This window comes from Eucyclogobius newberryi, unplaced genomic scaffold (genome assembly GCF_026437365.1).
Source record: "Eucyclogobius newberryi isolate DKJ021-1_F unplaced genomic scaffold, fEucNew1.0.hap1 SCAF_2, whole genome shotgun sequence".
NCBI classification, from domain to species: domain Eukaryota; kingdom Metazoa; phylum Chordata; class Actinopteri; order Gobiiformes; family Gobiidae; genus Eucyclogobius; species Eucyclogobius newberryi.
Window position 1 is genome coordinate 3,114,407 of NW_027315834.1, and position 19,102 is coordinate 3,133,508.

Consider the following 19,102-nt stretch of genomic DNA (forward strand, 5'->3'; position numbering starts at 1 on the left):
TGGTTCTGCTGCTGCCGAACCCAGAAACTTCCAGGTCCCATCACGTTTATGATCATGTTTAGCTGCAGAAGCACAAGTCCCACAGTGTCACCAGCAGCATCCCAAGCGTCTTCCATCAGCCCCGTCAGCCCCTGTCAAGACTTGTGTTCACTGCAGTACACAGGATGTTCCTGGTGCGTTTTTAAGACCAATAAAAACAAATGTACAATGCGTGTTTGCACTGATGATGTGTTTGTCTTGGAGAAGCTGAGGGCTGATGCACGTCCTCACACTGATGTTTGTGTTTCAATGCTGATGCTAACCTAAAATAAATTGAATTATTAGATTTAACCCTCTGGCATCACTTATTAATGTTGATATTTTTGCATATGTTAAATGCAAAACAAAATATTTTGTGATGTTTTATTGCAGCCTTGTACTTACATTAGCACTGTCAAGTCCTTGAATGTGCACCGCAATTGGACATCCATGACATTTCACTCTTATTCACTCTTATTCTGCACTTTTCGAGCTCAATTTCTCCAAACAGTTGCATAAAATATTCTTATAATTTATTATATTTTAACTTTTTCTGTTGAAAATAACACCAATTATGACACTTTTTTCAGAATGTTAAAGCAGCTGGTAAAATGCACAATTGAAACCCACTCAAACTGCAGTTTTGAATTTGCTCCCATAAAAAGATAAAATATGTATTTTTATAAATGAAAGTGAGTATCAACATAAGGCCAGTTACGTCACCCCTGTTTTGCTGTTACTGAGGCCCCACCCTGGAGCAAGGCCTGGGGTGGGTGCTCGACGGTGAGCGTCTTTGCCCACAGAGCCCGGCTGGTCACAGCCCGAACGAGTAACGTGGGGCCGTCCTCCTGTGGACCCACCAACTGGGGGAGGATCCGTAAGGGGGCGGTGCAAAGAGATCTGGGCAGCAGTCAATGGCGGGGGCCTAAACAACCAGTTCTCCGGACAATGGAACTGGCTCTGGGGACATGGAACGTCACCTCACGGGGGGTGATAGAGCCTGAGCTTGAGCGGGAGGTTGTGCAGTACTAACTAGATATAGTTGGTCTCACCTCCAAGCACAGTTTGGGCTCAAGAAGCCATCTCCTGGAGAGGGGCTGGACAATCCACTTCTCTGGCATCGCCCGTGGGGAGAGGTGGTGGGTTTGTTTATAGCCCCACAGCTCAGCCGCCACGTGTTGGAGTTCACGGCTTCAGATTGGGGACAGGTCTCTAACTGTTGTGTCGTTGTGTGGGTTGAACCACAGTACAGGAGGGGTACTGGACAGTGCATCGACCAGAGACTTCGTTGTTCTACTGAGGGACTTCAATGCCCAGGTGGGCAACAAAGGTGACACCTGGAGAGGGGCAGAACGTCCCCCCCGATTTGAACCTGTGCGGTGTTTGTCCATAACGAACACCATGTTCAAGCACAAGGGTGTCCATCAGTGCACATGGCACCAGGACACCCTAGGCCGGAGGTCAATGATTGACTTTGTTGTCGTGTCATCAGACCTCCGGCCGCGTGTCTTGGGCACTCGGGTGAAGAGAGGGGCAGAGTTGTCAACCGATCTCCACCTGGTGGTGAGTTGGATCCGCTGGCGGAGGAGGAAGCCGGACAGACTTGGCAGACCCAAGCGCATTGTGAGGGTCTGTTGGGAACTTCTTGCGGAGCCCTCTGTCAGTGGGGTATTCAACTCGCACCTCCGGGAGAGCTTCTCCCATGTCCCGGGGGAGGCTGGGGACATTGAGTCCGAGTGGACCATGTTCTCAACCTCTATTGTCAATGCGGCTGCTCGGAGCAGACACTGGAAGTAAGGGATATCGTCAGGTTGAAGAAGGAGCCCTGAAAGGCCTTTTTGTCTTGTGGGACTCCTGAGGCAGTTGACAGGCAAAAACCCGGGGCTGTGAGGAGTTCAGGGAGGCCATGGAGGAGGACTATCTGCCGGCCCCTTTGCTCAGGGCCGTCCGGTTCCTGTATGATCGGAGCAGGAGCTGTGTTCATCGCCGGCAGTAAGTCAGACCTGCTCCCAGTGCGTATTGGACTCCTCAGGGCTGCTTTTTGCCAGTTCATTGATTTTATGGACAGAATTTCTAGGCCCAGTCAGGGGTCGGAGGGTGTGGTCAGGGGTCGGAGGGTGTCCAGTTTGGGGACAACAGGATCTCATCTCTATCCAGCTCTTTTGGTCCTTACTGATTTTTTCTTCTCTAAACAGTGATTAAATGAATAGAATTCTAGACGGAGCAACAAACGTAAAGCTGTTTCCGTCATGTTTATTAAACTATATGAGCTATAACCACTATATAAGTTCAACATCGAAAGTATTCTAAGTATTCAGAATACACTACACTGATTAGACCATGGCCCGAATATGCTAGAAAATACATTAAATGCAATGTATTCATTATTTTGAAACTAAATACATTTTCTATTTTTCTATTGTTAAAATAAAAAATATAACAATAATAATCACATAAAACGCACCGCATAAAACATGACAGAGAAAGAAAATAACAAAAACATATTCAGTGAAATATGGAAGCACAGCGTGTTTAGTCTAAAGTCTCATTTTGGTCCAGTTCTTGTTGTTGGTGCCAGTTTAGGACTTTTGTTCAGATCTTGTTGTTTATTAAACTTTCTTCATTCTTACACTTATTTCATTTGGCATGCATAGTCTATGTTTTTTACTATTATTATTACTAATCATAGTTTTATGTTGCACCTTACTGTTGAGTTCCCAGTTTGTGAATTTTGTGACAATGATGATAAAACCATTCTGATTCAGATTTTTCCCCCCGTAAACTTTCTTGCAGCCAAAAGTATGTTCCGTGTGTTGTGTCCATGGCAGAAGTCCAGTGGGATTGTAGTAGTATTCATCCCAACACAAACACAAAGGTTTCATTATTTTCACTTTTATTATAAGAATGTGAAATTCAAACATTATTGACAGAAAACCTTCAGTGCTAATGTTTCAGCGGCCACAGGGAGGCGCTCAGGTGGGCTGCAGGTTGGGGCTGTAGGCGGGCACAGGTAAGTAGGAGGAGTCGGGGCGGCGCAGGATTCGGAGGTGCCTGGACCCGCCCTGACGTTTGCCGAAGCGCAGGCCAAACGTGTTGTGGTTGAAGCGGCTGCGCTCGGTGCAGAGCAGCCGCTCCTCCGTCTCAGACACACACACGCTGGCGTCGTCCGGCAGGACGTCCCGCAGGGCCCTGAGAAGAGGTGCACCTGACAACCACAGTGTACAGGTGTCATGTCACAGTGTGGCTGGAATTATACTCAGTTACAAGTACAAGTATTGCAGCCAAACAAAGTACTCATTACATAATACTTCTTTTAAAATGTAATTTTAGTAACATTTAAGATCTGTCTTTTTTTTCTTCTTTATATTTTTTAAATAACACTTGAACAATTAAACAGTTTAAAGCTAAACGTTGTCTTTTTAAACAATCCCTATTTTCTCTGAGCTCTGGCCAATCAGAGCAGGCAAAACAGAAACCATTTAAGACCACTGTGGATCGGGATGATTGGCCCTTATGCTCTGTCTGTAACTTTATTCATTTAAAATGTACAATTACATGGCTAGACATGCTCAATTATAGGTACAAATACAAAGCTATAACAATTATGTAAGGATTTGTGATGTTACTTTCAATCCCTGGATATCATACATTTATTATTGGGTGATTGGACTATAGCAAAACAATATATATTCTATGAAGTATGAGCAGGTTTTCAGCATTATTATTATTTCATGATATGTCTTCATTATAAGTCTCTGGTTTCTGATCAGTGACTACACAGGCAGGGAGTGCCCTGCTCATGGGCACCACCCCTGCACTGGGACCACATTGGACATTTATATGTACAACATGAAACCAATTTGACCGCCCGCATCATTTAAAGTATAAAAGTAAAAGATGGGCATTCTGGCAATCGCTTCTTTTGGATTAGTTTGTGGACGTTCCATGAATTTATATTATCTGCATATTATTCTGAGCATTTGATCAAAAAATACATTTAATTTTTTTAATTTAGGATCACTTCAAAAAGAGGTGATGAAATTCTTAATGAATAAATAAATGTCTGTGTCGACTTCCATTGATTTCTCTGCGACATTGTTTTGTCCAAATGCATTTTCCTCCCACAGAGACATCAAGATCAGCCCCTAAAATAGCACCTACACTAACCAAACTTTACAATTTTGGACTCCACAACATTTTGACCAAACATACACAAGGATTTGTTCATATCTATTACTAATTCGAACATAGATTTACACATAATAGGTCTTATTTATATATGAAAACTTGATGAAACATCATGAAACTTGTGCATACATTTTTTTGTATTAACAATAAAGAGTTTTGGACAGAAAAAGCAGACATAATATATTTAAAGCATCGACAATTACATTTTCAGAGAGTATTCACCCCGACACAAACTCTTTTTCTCTGTTCCCCCTGTGTAGCGCCCCCTGCTGCCTGACGCAAGCGTGCTGCGTACCTGCCATGTTGTGCTGCGTGCCATGTCCCAGGGCCCCGTACAGAGAGACCCCCATGCTGGCCCCGTCCCGTCCCGGCACGAGCCCACCCAAAGCGATCGCTGTCAGCAGCCACACGTCTCCTCCAAGGACCATCGCTTCTGCTCCGCACTTTCCCCGTTCCCTCGCCACTGCACCTGCTTTTATGCCCCTCCTCTGCTGACCCCACGCCGACCCCCAGCTGATCCCACGCTGACCCCTCGTCCCGCTGATGTGCTCATGAGCCAGAGCAAATTGTGGCTGAGTCCCGTGTTGTGTTGGCGTCAGATGCATCATTCATGGGGGATTCTGCGAAATGTTGATGCGCGGTGCGGACATTTTACCATAAGACACAAGCCGTTTCCATAATGCAACAGGAGCACTTCCACGGATGCCGTCACATCTCGGGCTTTATCATCGTGGCTATCATAATTATGCCCATTTGATACGGCTTTTATGCCATTTCTGTTTGGTTATTTATTTAAAGGCTCAAACCAGAGAGCATTATGGAAAAAAAACATGAAACACTAAAAATGAAACATGTAAGTAAAGTAAAAAACATCTACAAATGAAGCAGGAAGTCAGTCATTGAGGGTAAAACCAGTGACCTACAAACTCCCACATAGTTATAACTACCCTTATAGTTATAGTGACATGCTTAACTTAAGCAAGCTTTAATAAAGACATATTTATGCACATAAACTATAACATGCATAGGTCATTATTTTACATTTTGTTCAATGTAAATATTAATGTAATGTAATATTGATTTAAAACAGACCAATAATGTGGAAACATCCTTTTCAAAATTGCAGAACTGAAAGGCCTCTTCATAGTGGCATTTCACTGTAGCAGCAGCTTGTCATTTTTTGAGTTGTAATATTAATTAAAATACATCTTTTACCATTGCTTCAATGAAATTGCTCCCTCTACAGGACACCTTACTCTGCAGCTGAAGCAGCCAGGGTAGTCCTGAACAAACCTAGCACAAAGATCAGGAGACTTCTTTAAAACTTTACCCGCTATACATTTCAATTTTCAAGCCTTGATATAACTCACTTCTTTTAATTTTGTAACCACAACTTTTCAATGAGTTTTGCTTTAGAACACATTCTTAAAACGTCCGGTTATGACGGCGCATTGAGCAGACGCACACACACCTCTGCTGCAAAACGTAGCTTTAAGATCACCGTTTGACCCACTTAATCCGAAAGAAGAAGAGCGAGGGATGCGTAAACAACGATCCTAGTGGAAAAAAGTCTGCATGGCAAGCTAACAAAGCTAACGAGGCTGACAAGGCTAACGAGACTAACGAGACTAACGAGGCTAACGAGGCTAACATGACTAGCAAGCCTGAGGTGGAGAATCGGGCTCCCTCGGGCCTGGATGGAGACTCTCGCGGCTTCTCTGCATCGGAAAGGTGAAAGAATATAACTAATCATCAGTTATTGCTCATGATGTCCGAAATAAGACGCAAAATGCAGCATGATGTGGGTCTTTTAGAGCTCGGGTGATCGCTCCCATGGGCTCGGGCGTATCTGCTGCAGAGGCCGCTGAGCTGAAAGCAGCAGGAGTAACCGGAGCACGTATGGACGACGTCGAGCGGCGTGTTTCAGATGATGTCAGACGATCTGCAGACAGTAAGAGCTGAGATGGAGGCGCTGGGGCCAGAGTGACGATGCTGGAGGCGGAGAACAACAATATGAAAAAAAAGATCCTGGATTTAGAGTCCAGATCACATCAACCTAACCTTGAGGCTTGTGGGTTTAGAAGAAGGAGAGGAAGGAAAATATTCCTGAGCTCCTTTATTGGCCTGAACATGTCTTTCAATTAATTAGGCCCGAGCGCCACAAGCTGGCGAGAGGCCTATTAATCTCGTAAGGCCGCTCATGCACGCCCCGTGCATACTAGTTAGTTGTAGGAGAATGGAACATTACCGTTGTAAACGGGCGAAGCCCGTGCAAAAGTTCGCACTAAACGAGCACTTTACATTGGGATGACGACTGTATAGAGGGCCAAAAACACAAAGTGGGCGGAGCCCACTCAAAATTATCGAAAGTACCCGTCAGTGACCAGGGACCCACACCATGAGGTAGGAAAGCGCGAGCGCTTTCTGAAAATGTATAGTTTATGATATTTGAAAAATGGGAAACATTGTTTTCGCATCGGAATATTATTAGGCCCGAGCGCCACAAGCTGGCGAGAGGCCTATTAATCTCGTAAGGCCGTGCGAAGTGCGCACGTAGTGCGCACGAAATCGAGCGCGAAGCGCTCGCCCACTTCCAAACACTCACTAACGCACTCCTCCACTCATGCACGCCCCGTGCATACTAATTAGTAGTAGGAAAATGGAACATTACCGTTGTAAACGGGCGAAGCCCGTGCAAAAGTTCGCACTAAACGAGCACTTTACATTGGGATGACGACCACGAAGCGGTCGTCATCCCCATATAAAGCACTCATTTGCGCTAAGTAGCTCACGAATACGTTCCCCATCTCTTGCATGTTCCGTGCATATAAGCATGTAATGCAAAAATTGAACATTATTACTGTATAGAGGGCCAAAAACACAAAGTGGGCGGAGCCCACTCAAAATTATCGAAAGTACCCGTCAGTGACCAGGGACCCACACCATGAGGTAGGAAAGCGCGAGCGCTTTCCGAAAATGTATAGTTTATGATATTTGAAAAATGGGAAACATTGTTTTCGCATCGGAATATTATTCTTTCTTTCTTTCTTTCTTTCTTTCTTTCTTCTTCTCGGGACCAACCCCCCTATTTTTCACCCAGTGAACATTGACGAAAAGTCACAAAAATTTGCACACCTCTAAAAATCGTGCCTCTCTACATTCTGGCTATTTCCCTTTTCTAAAATAAAAAAAATTGGCGCGTCAGCGCCACCAAATGTACCAAAAATGCATTGAGAGATGGGAAATGACCCAAAAAAAATCTGATCGTAGAATCATGAAATTTGGCGCAGAGGTAGATGGTGACAAGAGAAGTAAAAAATATTATTACGGCAATGCCGTCCGCCCAACCAAATGTCGGCCATATTGCTTCAAAAATGGCTAAACATGACTTCGGAGTTTTTCCAAACGTCGTACTTTTACGAACTCCTCCCAGGGCGTCAGCCCTATTAACCTGAAATTTGGTGAGACTCATCTTCAGGGGTGGACCATCAAAAGTTATCCACATTTTCATTCAAAGAGTCACGGTGTCTGTGCGGCAAAGCCGCACATTTTGCCAAGAATTCAAAATAAAATAGCTTTTTGATGGTAAAACAAAGGGGAGAAGATGTGACAGCGTCACAGATTCAGCAGTAGGCGTAATAAAAGGACAATTGGGGCTCCTCTTGCGGCGTGGCGGCGGCGTGGCGGCGGCGTGGCGAGGGCCGATCATTGCCGCTTGCGGCTATATTTCTTCTTCTTCTCGGGACCAACACCCTATTTTTCACCCAGTGAACATTGACGAAAAGTCACAAAAATTTGCACACCTCTACAAATCGTGCCTCTCTACATTCTGGCTATTTCCCTTTTCTAAAATTAAAAAAAAATTGGCGCGTCAGCGCCCCCAAATGTACCAAAAATGCATTGAGAGATGGGAAATGACCCAAAAAAAATCTGATCGTAGAATCATGAAATTTGGCGCAGAGGTAGATGGTGACAAGAGAAGTAAAAAATATTATTACGGCAACGCCGTCCGCCCAACCAAATGTTGGCCATATTGCTTCAAAAATGGCTAAACATGACTTGGGAGTTTTTCCAAATGTCGTACTTTTACGAACTCCTCCCAGGACGTCAGCCCTTTTAACCTGAAATTTGGTGAGACTCATCTTCAGGGGTGGACCGTCAAAAGTTATTCACATTTTTTTTCAAAGAGTCACGGTGTCTGTGCGGCAAAGCCGCACATTTTGCCAAGAATTCAAAATAAAACAGTGTCACAGATTCAGCAGTAGGCGTAATAAAAGGACAATTGGGGCGCGTTAGCGCCCCCTCCTCTTGCGGCGTGGCGGCGGCGTGGCGAGGGCCGATCATTGCCGCTTGCGGCTATATTTTCAATTTATTTTTGTAATGCACAAAATCACAACAGCAGTTGTCAGCAGTTGGCAACAGTGAAAAACAGATTAGACAATGTTCTTAGGTACTTGGCAATGTCCCAGCATCCCCTGTCCTTAGACCCTCCTTCTCAGCCTGGAAAAACTACAAAACCTCTTTAGGAAAAAGTATAAACCTGGAGGAGTTCCACAGTGAAGGAGAGATCTGACTCTCACAGACGGACACGAGAGAGACACTCAGGAGGAGAACCAGTTCTTCAGGAGGAGAACCAGTTCTTCAGGAGGAGAACCGGTTCTTGAGGCAGATGAAGAACCGCTTCTCCAGGGACTTGAGGATCATCTGGATCCACAGGTCATTGATGAGCCTGTTCCACTCCCGAGAAGAAGAAGAAAAGGCAATGAACAGATGCAAGTGAAATTAAATATTAAATATAGTTTGATAGAATAAGTAGTCTTTATCAGAGGATTGTGCTCAAGCTGCTCAAGCTGCTGAAACTGTAGCTTTATATTTCTGTTCCTAACTGGCCTGACCATAAACCATTTCAAAGAGGAACGTTTTAAGCCTGGTCTTAAATGAAGAGACTGTGTCGCCTCTTTAACATGGACAGGAGCTGATTCCATCACACAGGAGCTCTACCTCCTACTGTGCTTTGAGAGACTTTTGGGAGAGTGAAGAGCTCTGTTTGGATGACATGGTACTATCATCCATCTAGTGAGGTCGGGTTATACATATCTGTTCATTTGAAGAGAGTGATGATAGTGACATGATTTATTTGTTTTTAACATCAGACTTTTTGCTCCATGTTGGATGTGTGCTTTTGTACATAAACTCAGTGACGAAATATATCTACTCATCGACGTACCAAATGTGGGAGATTGGATTCGTGGGAAAAAGGAAAATACTTGCACAGCAGGGGGACAGGTTGGTGAAAGGTTGGCGTGTTAAAGCATATCCCCCCCAATGCCCACCCATGAGGTGTCCACTGTGGGTGTCTCCAACTAGAGGGATCCCGCTCCACTTACAGTGAGAGAGCTCTTGACAGACAGGACCAGACAGGTGCAGACAGGACCGGACAGGGTCAGAGAGGGGCAGACACAGCAATGACAGGTGCAGACAGCAGTAACAGGTGCAGACAGGAGTCTTCAGCCAAGTGCATGCTATTCACAAAGCAATGTTTTAGAAATTGTGGTCTCCAGGTGGTTCACCATTACCATCAGTTTTGGGATTGTCCTGTTGCTCAAAAATATTGGACTGAGATTTCCAAGGCACTTCATATTATTATGATTATCATCCCACTCAATCTCAAAATGTGGGCCTCAAAACTCTCGCCCCCTGCAGGACACTCTGCCCCCTGCAGGACACTCTGCCCCCTGCAGGACACTCTGTCCCCTGCAGGACACTCTGTCCACTCTGGAGAGCAGCTTCAGTGACTGATCCACCCTCGTTGTGTGAAGGAGACGTTTCACAGTCTTTCCTTCTGCTGCTGTCAGACTTTAGAACAAACACTGTTAGTCCTGAACATGTGCAATACTGACTTAACCATGTGCAATACTGCCATGTGCAATACTGCCATGTGCAATACTGACATAATCATGTGCAATACTGTCATAATCATGTGCAATACTGACATAATCATGTGCAATACTGACATTTTCATGTGCAATACTGCCATGTGCAATACTGTCATAATCATGTGCAATACTTTGACATATTCATGTGCAATACTTTGACATAATGTAAATCATCTCGGTGCAATATTCTCTGTCCATATAACTGCTGTAAATAAGAGTGTTACTATTGTTATTATTATTATTTTTTCTTTTTATAAGATAAGATAAGATAATCCTTTATTGTCCACACATGGGGAAATTTCATTGATACAACGCAGGAAGATACAGAGGAAAAGGACAGATTATAGGAAGTTTATAAAACACTCTTAATAGAAGATGTCTTATATAAAAAAAACTCCTATTGACAAAACCTCCCATTTCCCAAAAAAAGGATGGAGGGGAAAAATTAGGACGTCTGCCGGGATAACGTGACGATCTCCGGGTAAGACGATGGTTCTCCGCAGTTTCATGAGTTCCTCCTCTGTATAAACGCGCACCGGCGCCGTTCCGTACGGCAGCGGGGCGCGGTGGGGCCGGGGTGGGGCCGGGGTGGGGCCGGGGTGGGGCCGGGGTGGGGCCGGGGGGGCTAGCTCAGAGCTAGCGCACATCACGACGACACGACGAAAAACACTCAATAATCCAGCCGAACAAAGTCAAAACAAGTTGAATTAAAGCAATTCCAGCGCGTGTCCCGATCGTACAACTAAAGAAGAAAACTGTTTACAAAATACAAAAGATAAAGCACAATAAGTGTGAAAAAAGAGCGGAGCGTTGCACCGGGCTGCCAGCTGGACCGGCGCCGTTGTGACGTATTTATTAAGAATATAAGAGGTTTTTTATAAGAGCTTTTATAAGAGCTTTTCTATTAAGTTTGTTAGAAGTTATCTGTTCTTTGTTGTTTATTTCTGTAACTACGTTGTGTTGCAACATTGCAATTTCCCCATTGTGGGACAAATAAAGGCTTATCTCTTATCTTAAAACTCCTGTCATGGACACAATAAATGGATATATTTGGAACATACTTTTGGCAAGAGGAAAGGCAAGGAAAGATGGATGAGTCAGACTTCTCTGAGAGTTGAAGACTGACCAAAATATGAATGACATTTATAAAAAAAACTGTTAAAAGAGAAGAAAAAAATCACATTTGGACTTCATTGGAAATTGGACCGATGTGGCAGTGGGCCAAATGGGACTCCCTTTTTTGCTGTGATTGTGTTTCTTTGGAGGTTCTGTGCTACTTGTGTTCTTATTATTTTTGCTCTATCTTGTTCTGTTTTCTCTTCTGTGTTCAATCTTTAAAGAATAAAAAAGAAAAAAGGAAAATATGATTAACTGCATAACTTCCCATTGAAGAAAAACAATGATATGCCTATTCTTGAGATGAAAATTAGAGAAATTTGTTTTACACATAATAACCATGAAACCTACTCAGGACCCCCATAGATAAATGAGATGGATTTTAGTTTTAAAACATTTAAAAATAGGTTTATTTGTATTTATCTTTGTCGCCCTCAGAGACAAACGCTGTTGTGATTTTGGGCGTTACAAAAATAAATTGAATTGAATTATCTTTTAGTTTTTGTCCTAATTTTAACATAACATCAGTCTTGAAAATAGTCTTGCTTTTCTTTTTGAATATATTTTCATATTTTTTTAATTTGATTAATGGCATTTGATTTAACCTTTAAACAGTCACCTTTCCCATCATGCAGTGCAACCGCAAGTGTCACAGAGATGAACGCTGTGAGGGGCGTCGTCTGACCTCACAAACATTGCACAATCACCTCATGAACTTTTCAAACTCTGGACTCTGCAGAAAACCACTGTCCTCTGGGAGAGAACTGTCTCTGTTGCTGGCCCCTGCATGTCCTGTCAGGCCCCTGCATGCACTTACTGTCTCCTGGCTGACCCCTGCGTCTCCTAAGAGGCCCCTAGTTCTCCTGCTGGTCCCTGGTTCTCCTGCTGGCCCCTGGTTCTCCTGTTGGCCCGTAGTTCTCCTACTGGCCCCTGGTTCTCTTGTTGGCCCCTGGTTCTCCCCCTGGCCCCTGGTTCTCCTGCTGGTCCCTGGTTCTCCTGCTGGTCCCTGGTTCTCCTGTTGGCCCGTGGTTCTCCTGCTGGCCCCTGGTTCTCCTGCTGGTCCCTGGTTCTCCTGCTGGTCCCTGGTTCTCCTGTTGGCCCCTGGTTCTCCTGCTGGTCCCTGGTTCTCCTGCTGGCCCCTGGTTCTCCTGCTGGCCCCTGATTCTGTGAGGGCCTTGCTGCCACAGTCATGCCTCTGAAGCGGTCCCTGTCCATGAGCTCCCTGAGCGGGGTGCTGCCGCAGTGGGACGAGGACGAGCTGCCTGTGGAAGACCTGCTGCTGTTTGAAGTGTCCTGGGAGGTCACCAACAAAGGTCAGAGCCTCTCTTCATTTGTGCTCGTTTATGGTTAGCTTCTTCTGCAGTCACTGTCCACGTCTGTGGTTTCAGCCGCTCTGACCACCACACTCACTCACCACATTCAGATATACACAAAGTGGGTAAGTGTCTGGCTCAAGAGCACAACTACAGTACGCACCATGTGGAGCTTGGATCAAACCGTCAACAGTGATGGTTATAACTATTATACGTCACACATCACACTATCGTCTCATGCATCCCCTCACATTTAGCCAGTGTGACATGTGAACACGGTCTGCAGTGTGACATGTCTGTGACACGTGTGTGACATGTCTGTGACACGTGTGTGACATGTGTGTGACATGTGAACATGGTCTGCAGTGTGACATGTCTGTGACACGTGTGTGACATGTCTGTGACACGTGTGTGACATGTGTGTGACATGTGAACATGGTCTGCAGTGTGACATGTGTGTGACACGTGTGTGACATGTGTGTGACATGTGTGTGACACGTGTGTGACATGTGTGTGACATGTGTGTGACACGTGAACACGGTCTGCAGTGTGACATGTGTGTGACACGTGTGTGACATGTGTGACATGTGAACATGGTCTGCAGTGTGACATGTGTGTGACATGTGTGTGACATGTGTGTGACATGTGTGTGACATGTGTGTGACATGTGTGTGACATGTGTGTGACATGTGTGTGACATGTGTGTGACATCTGAACATGGTCTGCAGTGTGACATGTGTGTGACACGTGAACACGGTCTGCAGTGTGATATGTGTGTGACATGTGTGTGACATGTGTGTGACATGTGTGTGACATGTGTGTGACATGTGTGTGACATGTGAACACGGTCTGCAGTGTGACATGTGTGTGACATGTGTGTGACATGTGTGTAACATGTGTGTGACATGTGTGTGACATGTGTGTAACATGTGTGTGACATGTATGTGACATGTGAACGCCGTCTGCAGCACAGTCATGTAGAAGACTTCAGGGCCTCACTCTGTGTCACTCTGAATCAATATTGATCTTGTAGAGAGTTCAATCACACCCAGTTAAATATTAAGCCACTGTGATGTATGAATGAAACTTAAATATAAGTCAAATGGTCTCAAACTGTTTTCAGCCTGAGTTCATAATGAGGAGCATTGAGTCACTGCTGTGAGGAGGAACAGGGGAAGTTGTTTTGGTCTTATGTGCCAGATCTTAAGACTCTCATGTTTGGACCCTGAGACGTGACCTATCTGTGTAACTTTAACTACATTTTACCTGGCCCTGGGCCCTCAGACCAGCTCCCCTGGGAGCCCTTTGGAATGGTTCTATCTAAGTATAGTGTGTTTCACAATCAGGTCCTGTCTCTCTTATCCAATGGTCTCGCTCAAAAGCGTTTTGGGAGTCAAAGTGAGCCGGACCACTTTGGAAGCTACTATATCTCACATATCCACTTAGGATCACTTAAGAGCGGTACAGTTCACTTAAGACAATGGAGACACTTTTGCATTGTACCATACATGACTTTTAGGCTCTCATTTGGACCCTGACACATGACCTTGAGGCAACCCTCAAATGTTATCTGTTATATCTGTTATCAGTTTGGTTCCAAGTGAGCCATGACGTTTTTACCATGATAAACTAAATCCCCAACATTGCCCTGAAACTGAAGCAGCTACTGGCCCCAATAAGTTTTTGAGGCTCGAACAATAAAGCATTTTTCAGTCAAAATACAAAAAATATGCTTTTATTGGTGCAATTTGGTGACTTAAGCATCACTACACGCCCATCACACATTGATTATACATCAGAACACTTTTTCTTCTTGTTCATTAAGTCCTGCAATTGACCTAAGCTTTGGCTTAGGTAGAGCATTGTGTACATAACGGGCAGTGCGTAGGCCCTACACACTGCACATTATCCCCTACACTGTAGGGCATCGAGTGCTCCAAGGGGCACTGACCTGACCTGCTAGTTTGGACTGAATGACAGAATAAGGCTATTTGTGCAGCAGCTGCACTGTTCTTTTTTCATTTAAACTGGGAGGCTACAGTAGGCCGACTCTGTATTAAGTTCTTAATCAATTCAAATCTAAGTAGGACTTGAGTGTTGCCCGTCTCGCTCTCTAAATGTGACCTAAATATGAACCTCAAGGAGCAAAATGGTCTTTACGTGATGAAAATTGGCCTCATATTCAATTAGAAACCACGAAAAAGAGAGAATGAAACAAGACATAGGAAGCGTGAGCTGGTGGACTGTGAAGCGACACCGCGGCGTGCAAAAAGCCAAAGTGGTTCAACTTCTTACAAAGGAAGAATCATGTTTTTATAAATGCAATTATTCTTCTTGGTTGAGAGCGCCCAGATCCCACTTAGGAATATTGTTTATGCAATGCTTACTAAATTATATTTACTTCAGAAATAGTCAGACCTTTGTCCTGTGTTTGCAGTGGGAGGGATCTACACAGTCATCCAGACCAAGGCCAAGATCACTGTGGACGAATGGGGGGACAATTACTACATGTTGGGTCCTTATTTTGAACACAACTTCCAGACCCAGGTGGAGGGCTGTGCACCCCCGCACCCCGCCGTCAGGAAGGCCCTGGACGCGCTCACCAACAATGGCTGCAAGGTGAGACTCATCGCAGTGTTCAGGGTTGAAATGGTGTTGAATCCTTTAACAGGCATGTGACCCGTGTACTTTCACTTAGGACGCCCACTCATTCAGAGGATCAAACTTCAGTAGTCTCACTTAATATTAGCTAAACGGGTAAAATTATTATTGTATGTTATTTGGCCTCCATAAACACACATTTTGGGTTTCCAGGCTTTTTGGGGTCGGAACATTGACCTGCATGTGTCCAAGTCAAGTCCCAAGTCTGTGACCCACAAGTACAAGTCAAGTCCCAAGTCTGTGACCCACGAGTACAAGTCAAGTCCCAAGTCTGTGACCCACGAGTACAAGTCAAGTCCCAAGTCTGTGACCCACGAGTACAAGTCAAGTCCCAAGTCTGTGGCCCACGAGTACAAGTCAAGTCCCAAGTCTGTGGCCCACGAGTACAAGTCAAGTCCCAAGTCTGTGGCCCACGAGTACAAGTCAAGTCCCAAGTCTGTGAACCACGAGTACAAGTCAAGTCCCAAGTCTGTGAACCACAAGTCAAGTCCCAAGTCTGTGGCCCACGAGTACAAGTCAAGTCCCAAGTCTGTGGCCCACGAGTACAAGTCAAGTTCCAAGTCTGTGGCCCACGAGTACAAGTCAAGTCCCAAGTCTGTGACCCACGAGTACAAGTCAAGTCCCAAGTATGTGACCCACGAGTACAAGTCAAGTCCCAAGTCTGTGAACCACGAGTACAAGTCAAGTCCAAGTCTGTGACCCACGAGTACAAGTCAAGTCCAAGTCTGTGACCCACGAGTACAAGTCAAGTCCCAAGTCTGTGGCCCACGAGTACAAGTCAAGTCCCAAGTCTGTGGCCCACGAGTACAAGTCAAGTCCAAAGTCTGTGACCCACGAGTACAAGTCAAGTCCCAAGTCTGTGACCCACGAGTACAAGTCAAGTCCCAAGTCTGTGGCCCACGAGTACAAGTCAAGTGTCCCAAGTCTGTGGCCCACGAGTACAAGTCAAGTCCCAAGTCTGTGGCCCACGAGTACAAGTCAAGTCCCAAGTCTGTGACCCACGAGTACAAGTCAAGTCCAAGTCTGTGACCCACGAGTACAAGTCAAGTTCCAAGTCTGTGGCCCACGAGTACAAGTCAAGTCCAAAGTCTGTGGCCCACGAGTACAAGTCAAGTGTCCCAAGTCTGTGGCCCACGAGTACAAGTCAAGTCCCAAGTCTGTGGCCCACGAGTACAAGTCAAGTCCCAAGTCTGTGGCCCACGAGTACAAGTCAAGTCCCAAGTCTGTGGCCCACGAGTACAAGTCAAGTCCCAAGTCTGTGGCCCACGAGTACAAGTCAAGTCCCAAGTCTGTGGCCCACGAGTACAAGTCAAGTCCCAAGTCTGTGGCCCACGAGTACAAGTCAAGTCCCAAGTCTGTGACCCACGAGTACAAGTCAAGTCCAAGTCTGTGACCCACGAGTACAAGTCAAATCCAAAGTCTGTGACCCACGAGTACAAGTCAAGTCCCAAGTCTGTGACCCACGAGTACAAGTCAAGTCCCAAGTCTGTGACCCACGAGTACAAGTCAAGTCCCAAGTCTGTGACCCACGAGTACAAGTCAAGTCCCAAGTCTGTGACCCACGAGTACAAGTCAAGTCCCAAGTCTGTGGCCCACGAGTACAAGTCAAGTCCCAAGTCTGTGGCCCACGAGTACAAGTCAAGTCCCAAATCTGTGGCCCACGAGTACAAGTCAATTCCAAAGTCTGTGGCCCACGAGTACAAGTCAAGTGTCCCAAGTCTGTGGCCCACGAGTACAAGTCAAGTCCCAAGTCTGTGGCCCACGAGTACAAGTCAAGTCCCAAGTCTGTGGTGACCCACGAGTACAAGTCAAGTCCAAGTCTGTGACCCACGAGTACAAGTCAAGTCCCAAGTCTGTGGCCCACGAGTACAAGTCAAGTCCCAAGTCTGTGGCCCACGAGTACAAGTCAAGTCCCAAGTCTGTGGCCCACGAGTACAAGTCAAGTCCCAAGTCTGTGACCCACGAGTACAAGTCAAGTCCAAGTCTGTGACCCACGAGTACAAGTCAAGTCCAAAGTCTGTGACCCACGAGTACAAGTCAAGTCCCAAGTCTGTGGCCCACGAGTACAAGTCAAGTCCCAAGTCTGTGACCCACGAGTACAAGTCAAGTCCCAAGTCTGTTGCCCACGAGTACAAGTCAAGTCCCAAGTCTGTGACCCACGAGTACAAGTCAAGTCCCAAGTCTGTGGCCCACGAGTACAAATCAAGTCCCAAGTCTGTGGCCCACGAGTACAAGTCAAGTCCCAAGTCTGTGGCCCACGAGTACAAGTCAAGTCCCAAGTCTGTGACCCACGAGTACAAGTCAAGTCCCAAGTCTGTGGCCCACGAGTACAAGTCAAGTCCAAAGTCTGTGACCCACGAGTACAAGTCAAGTCTCAAGTCTGTGACCCACGAGTACAAGTCAAGTCCAAAGTCTGTGACCCACGAGTACAAGTCAAGTCCCAAGTCTGTGACCCACGAGTACAAGTCAAGTCCCAAGTCTGTGGCCCACGAGTACAAGTCAAGTCCCAAATCTGTGGCCCACGAGTACAAGTCAAGTCCCAAGTCTGTGGCCCACTAGTACAAGTCAAGTCTCAAGTCTGTGGCCCACTAGTACAAATCAAGTCCAAGTCTGTGGCCCACGAGTACAAGTCAAGTCCAAGTCTGTGGCCCACGAGTACAAGTCAAGTCCAAGTCCTTCTTTGAGTTTAAGTCACTTCAAGTCTTCAAATTTCCTAATACAGCTCATATTTTTTCTAAATGATTTTTGTGAATGGTCCATCTTAAAAGAAAAAGTCCTTGTTACAAATAGAAAAGTAAAATGAAAGTCTGAATGTGTAGAACAGTCTGTACAGAGAAGACACTGAAGTCCATTTCAAATCAAAGTCAAGTCAAGTCTCAAGTAATCAAATCAAAATGGTGACCCAAGTCCGACTGGACTCAAGTAGTGACGTTGAAGTCCACACCTCTGCTGTGAAGAGATGAAGACACACACTGAAACAAACATACATCTAACATTCAGCTGAATTTACTTCTCAGATGTATTTGATGTTTCTTCTCTAAATGGACATGCTCAGGTTCACTGCGGCCGCTGGCTGATAGAGGGCAGTCCCTACGTGATCCTGTTCGACATCAGCTCGGCGGCCTGGAACCTGGACCGCTGGAAGGGCGACCTGTGGCAGTGCTGTCGCATCGGGCTGCCCTTCCATGACCGGGAAGCCAACGATGCCCTGATCCTGGGGGGCCTCATCGCCTGGTTCTTTAAAGAGGTCAGTCTTTGATGTAATGTACAGCTGGACATTTAAGGGAAAACGTCATTGTTCTGACAAGCTTTACAATCAAGATGTTAGATGAGCTATTTACAGTGTGTTTGAATTGTAGAATCCACCAGAGGTAACTCACGAAAAGGTTTGAACTAGCAATACCCTATCCAGTTATTGTAATAGATCCATGGGCATTTGGTAAAGATTGTCATAGCAGCTGACACTTCAGGCGTCTACCAATAATTCACTGAATGTGAAGCAGCTCTTAGCAATGATAAAGAAACACCAGTTCTTCCACCTAAAACATGTCCTTGTGGCTGTGCAGCTGACAGACGAGCTGGGGGACAAGCCTAACGTGGTGGCGCACTTCCACGAGTGGCAGGCGGGCCCCGGGCTGATCCTGTCCCGCTCCCGGAGGATCCCTGTGGCTACGGTGTTCACCACACACGCCACTCTGCTCGGCCGCTACCTCTGTGCCGGGAACGCCGACTTCTACAACAACCTGCACACGGTATGTACCTGCTGAGATCAGACATTTAAAGTCTGGATCACGAAATATTTGATTTCTTTTTAACAAAGTATAAAAGAAAATCATATAAAAATCTATGATATGTTGAAAGAATCCTTTG

At 45.6% G+C, this 19,102-nt stretch overlaps 2 protein-coding genes across 2 annotated transcripts in view; one reads left to right on the forward strand and one right to left on the reverse strand.

The window, feature by feature from the left end:
* Positions 1–2,960: 2,960 nt before the first annotated feature.
* Positions 2,961–4,807, reverse strand: kiss2 (kisspeptin 2). Its single transcript, XM_072454042.1, has 2 exons — positions 4,502–4,807; positions 2,961–3,223 (listed from the first exon to the last, which is right to left on the reverse strand). Exons 1-2 carry the CDS (start codon positions 4,632–4,634, stop codon positions 2,991–2,993), a joined length of 366 nt encoding a protein of 121 aa, XP_072310143.1. The 5' UTR covers positions 4,635–4,807; the 3' UTR covers positions 2,961–2,990.
* A 7,200-nt stretch (positions 4,808–12,007) lies between these two features.
* The window catches only part of gys2 (glycogen synthase 2), a 43,417-nt gene continuing 36,322 nt past the window's right edge, over positions 12,008–19,102 (forward strand). Inside the window, 4 exon segments of the mRNA XM_072453704.1 lie at positions 12,008–12,571; positions 15,009–15,190; positions 18,288–18,479; positions 18,799–18,984. Of these exon segments, the coding sequence (XP_072309805.1) occupies positions 12,448–12,571; positions 15,009–15,190; positions 18,288–18,479; positions 18,799–18,984 (684 nt within the window). The 5' untranslated portion in view covers positions 12,008–12,447.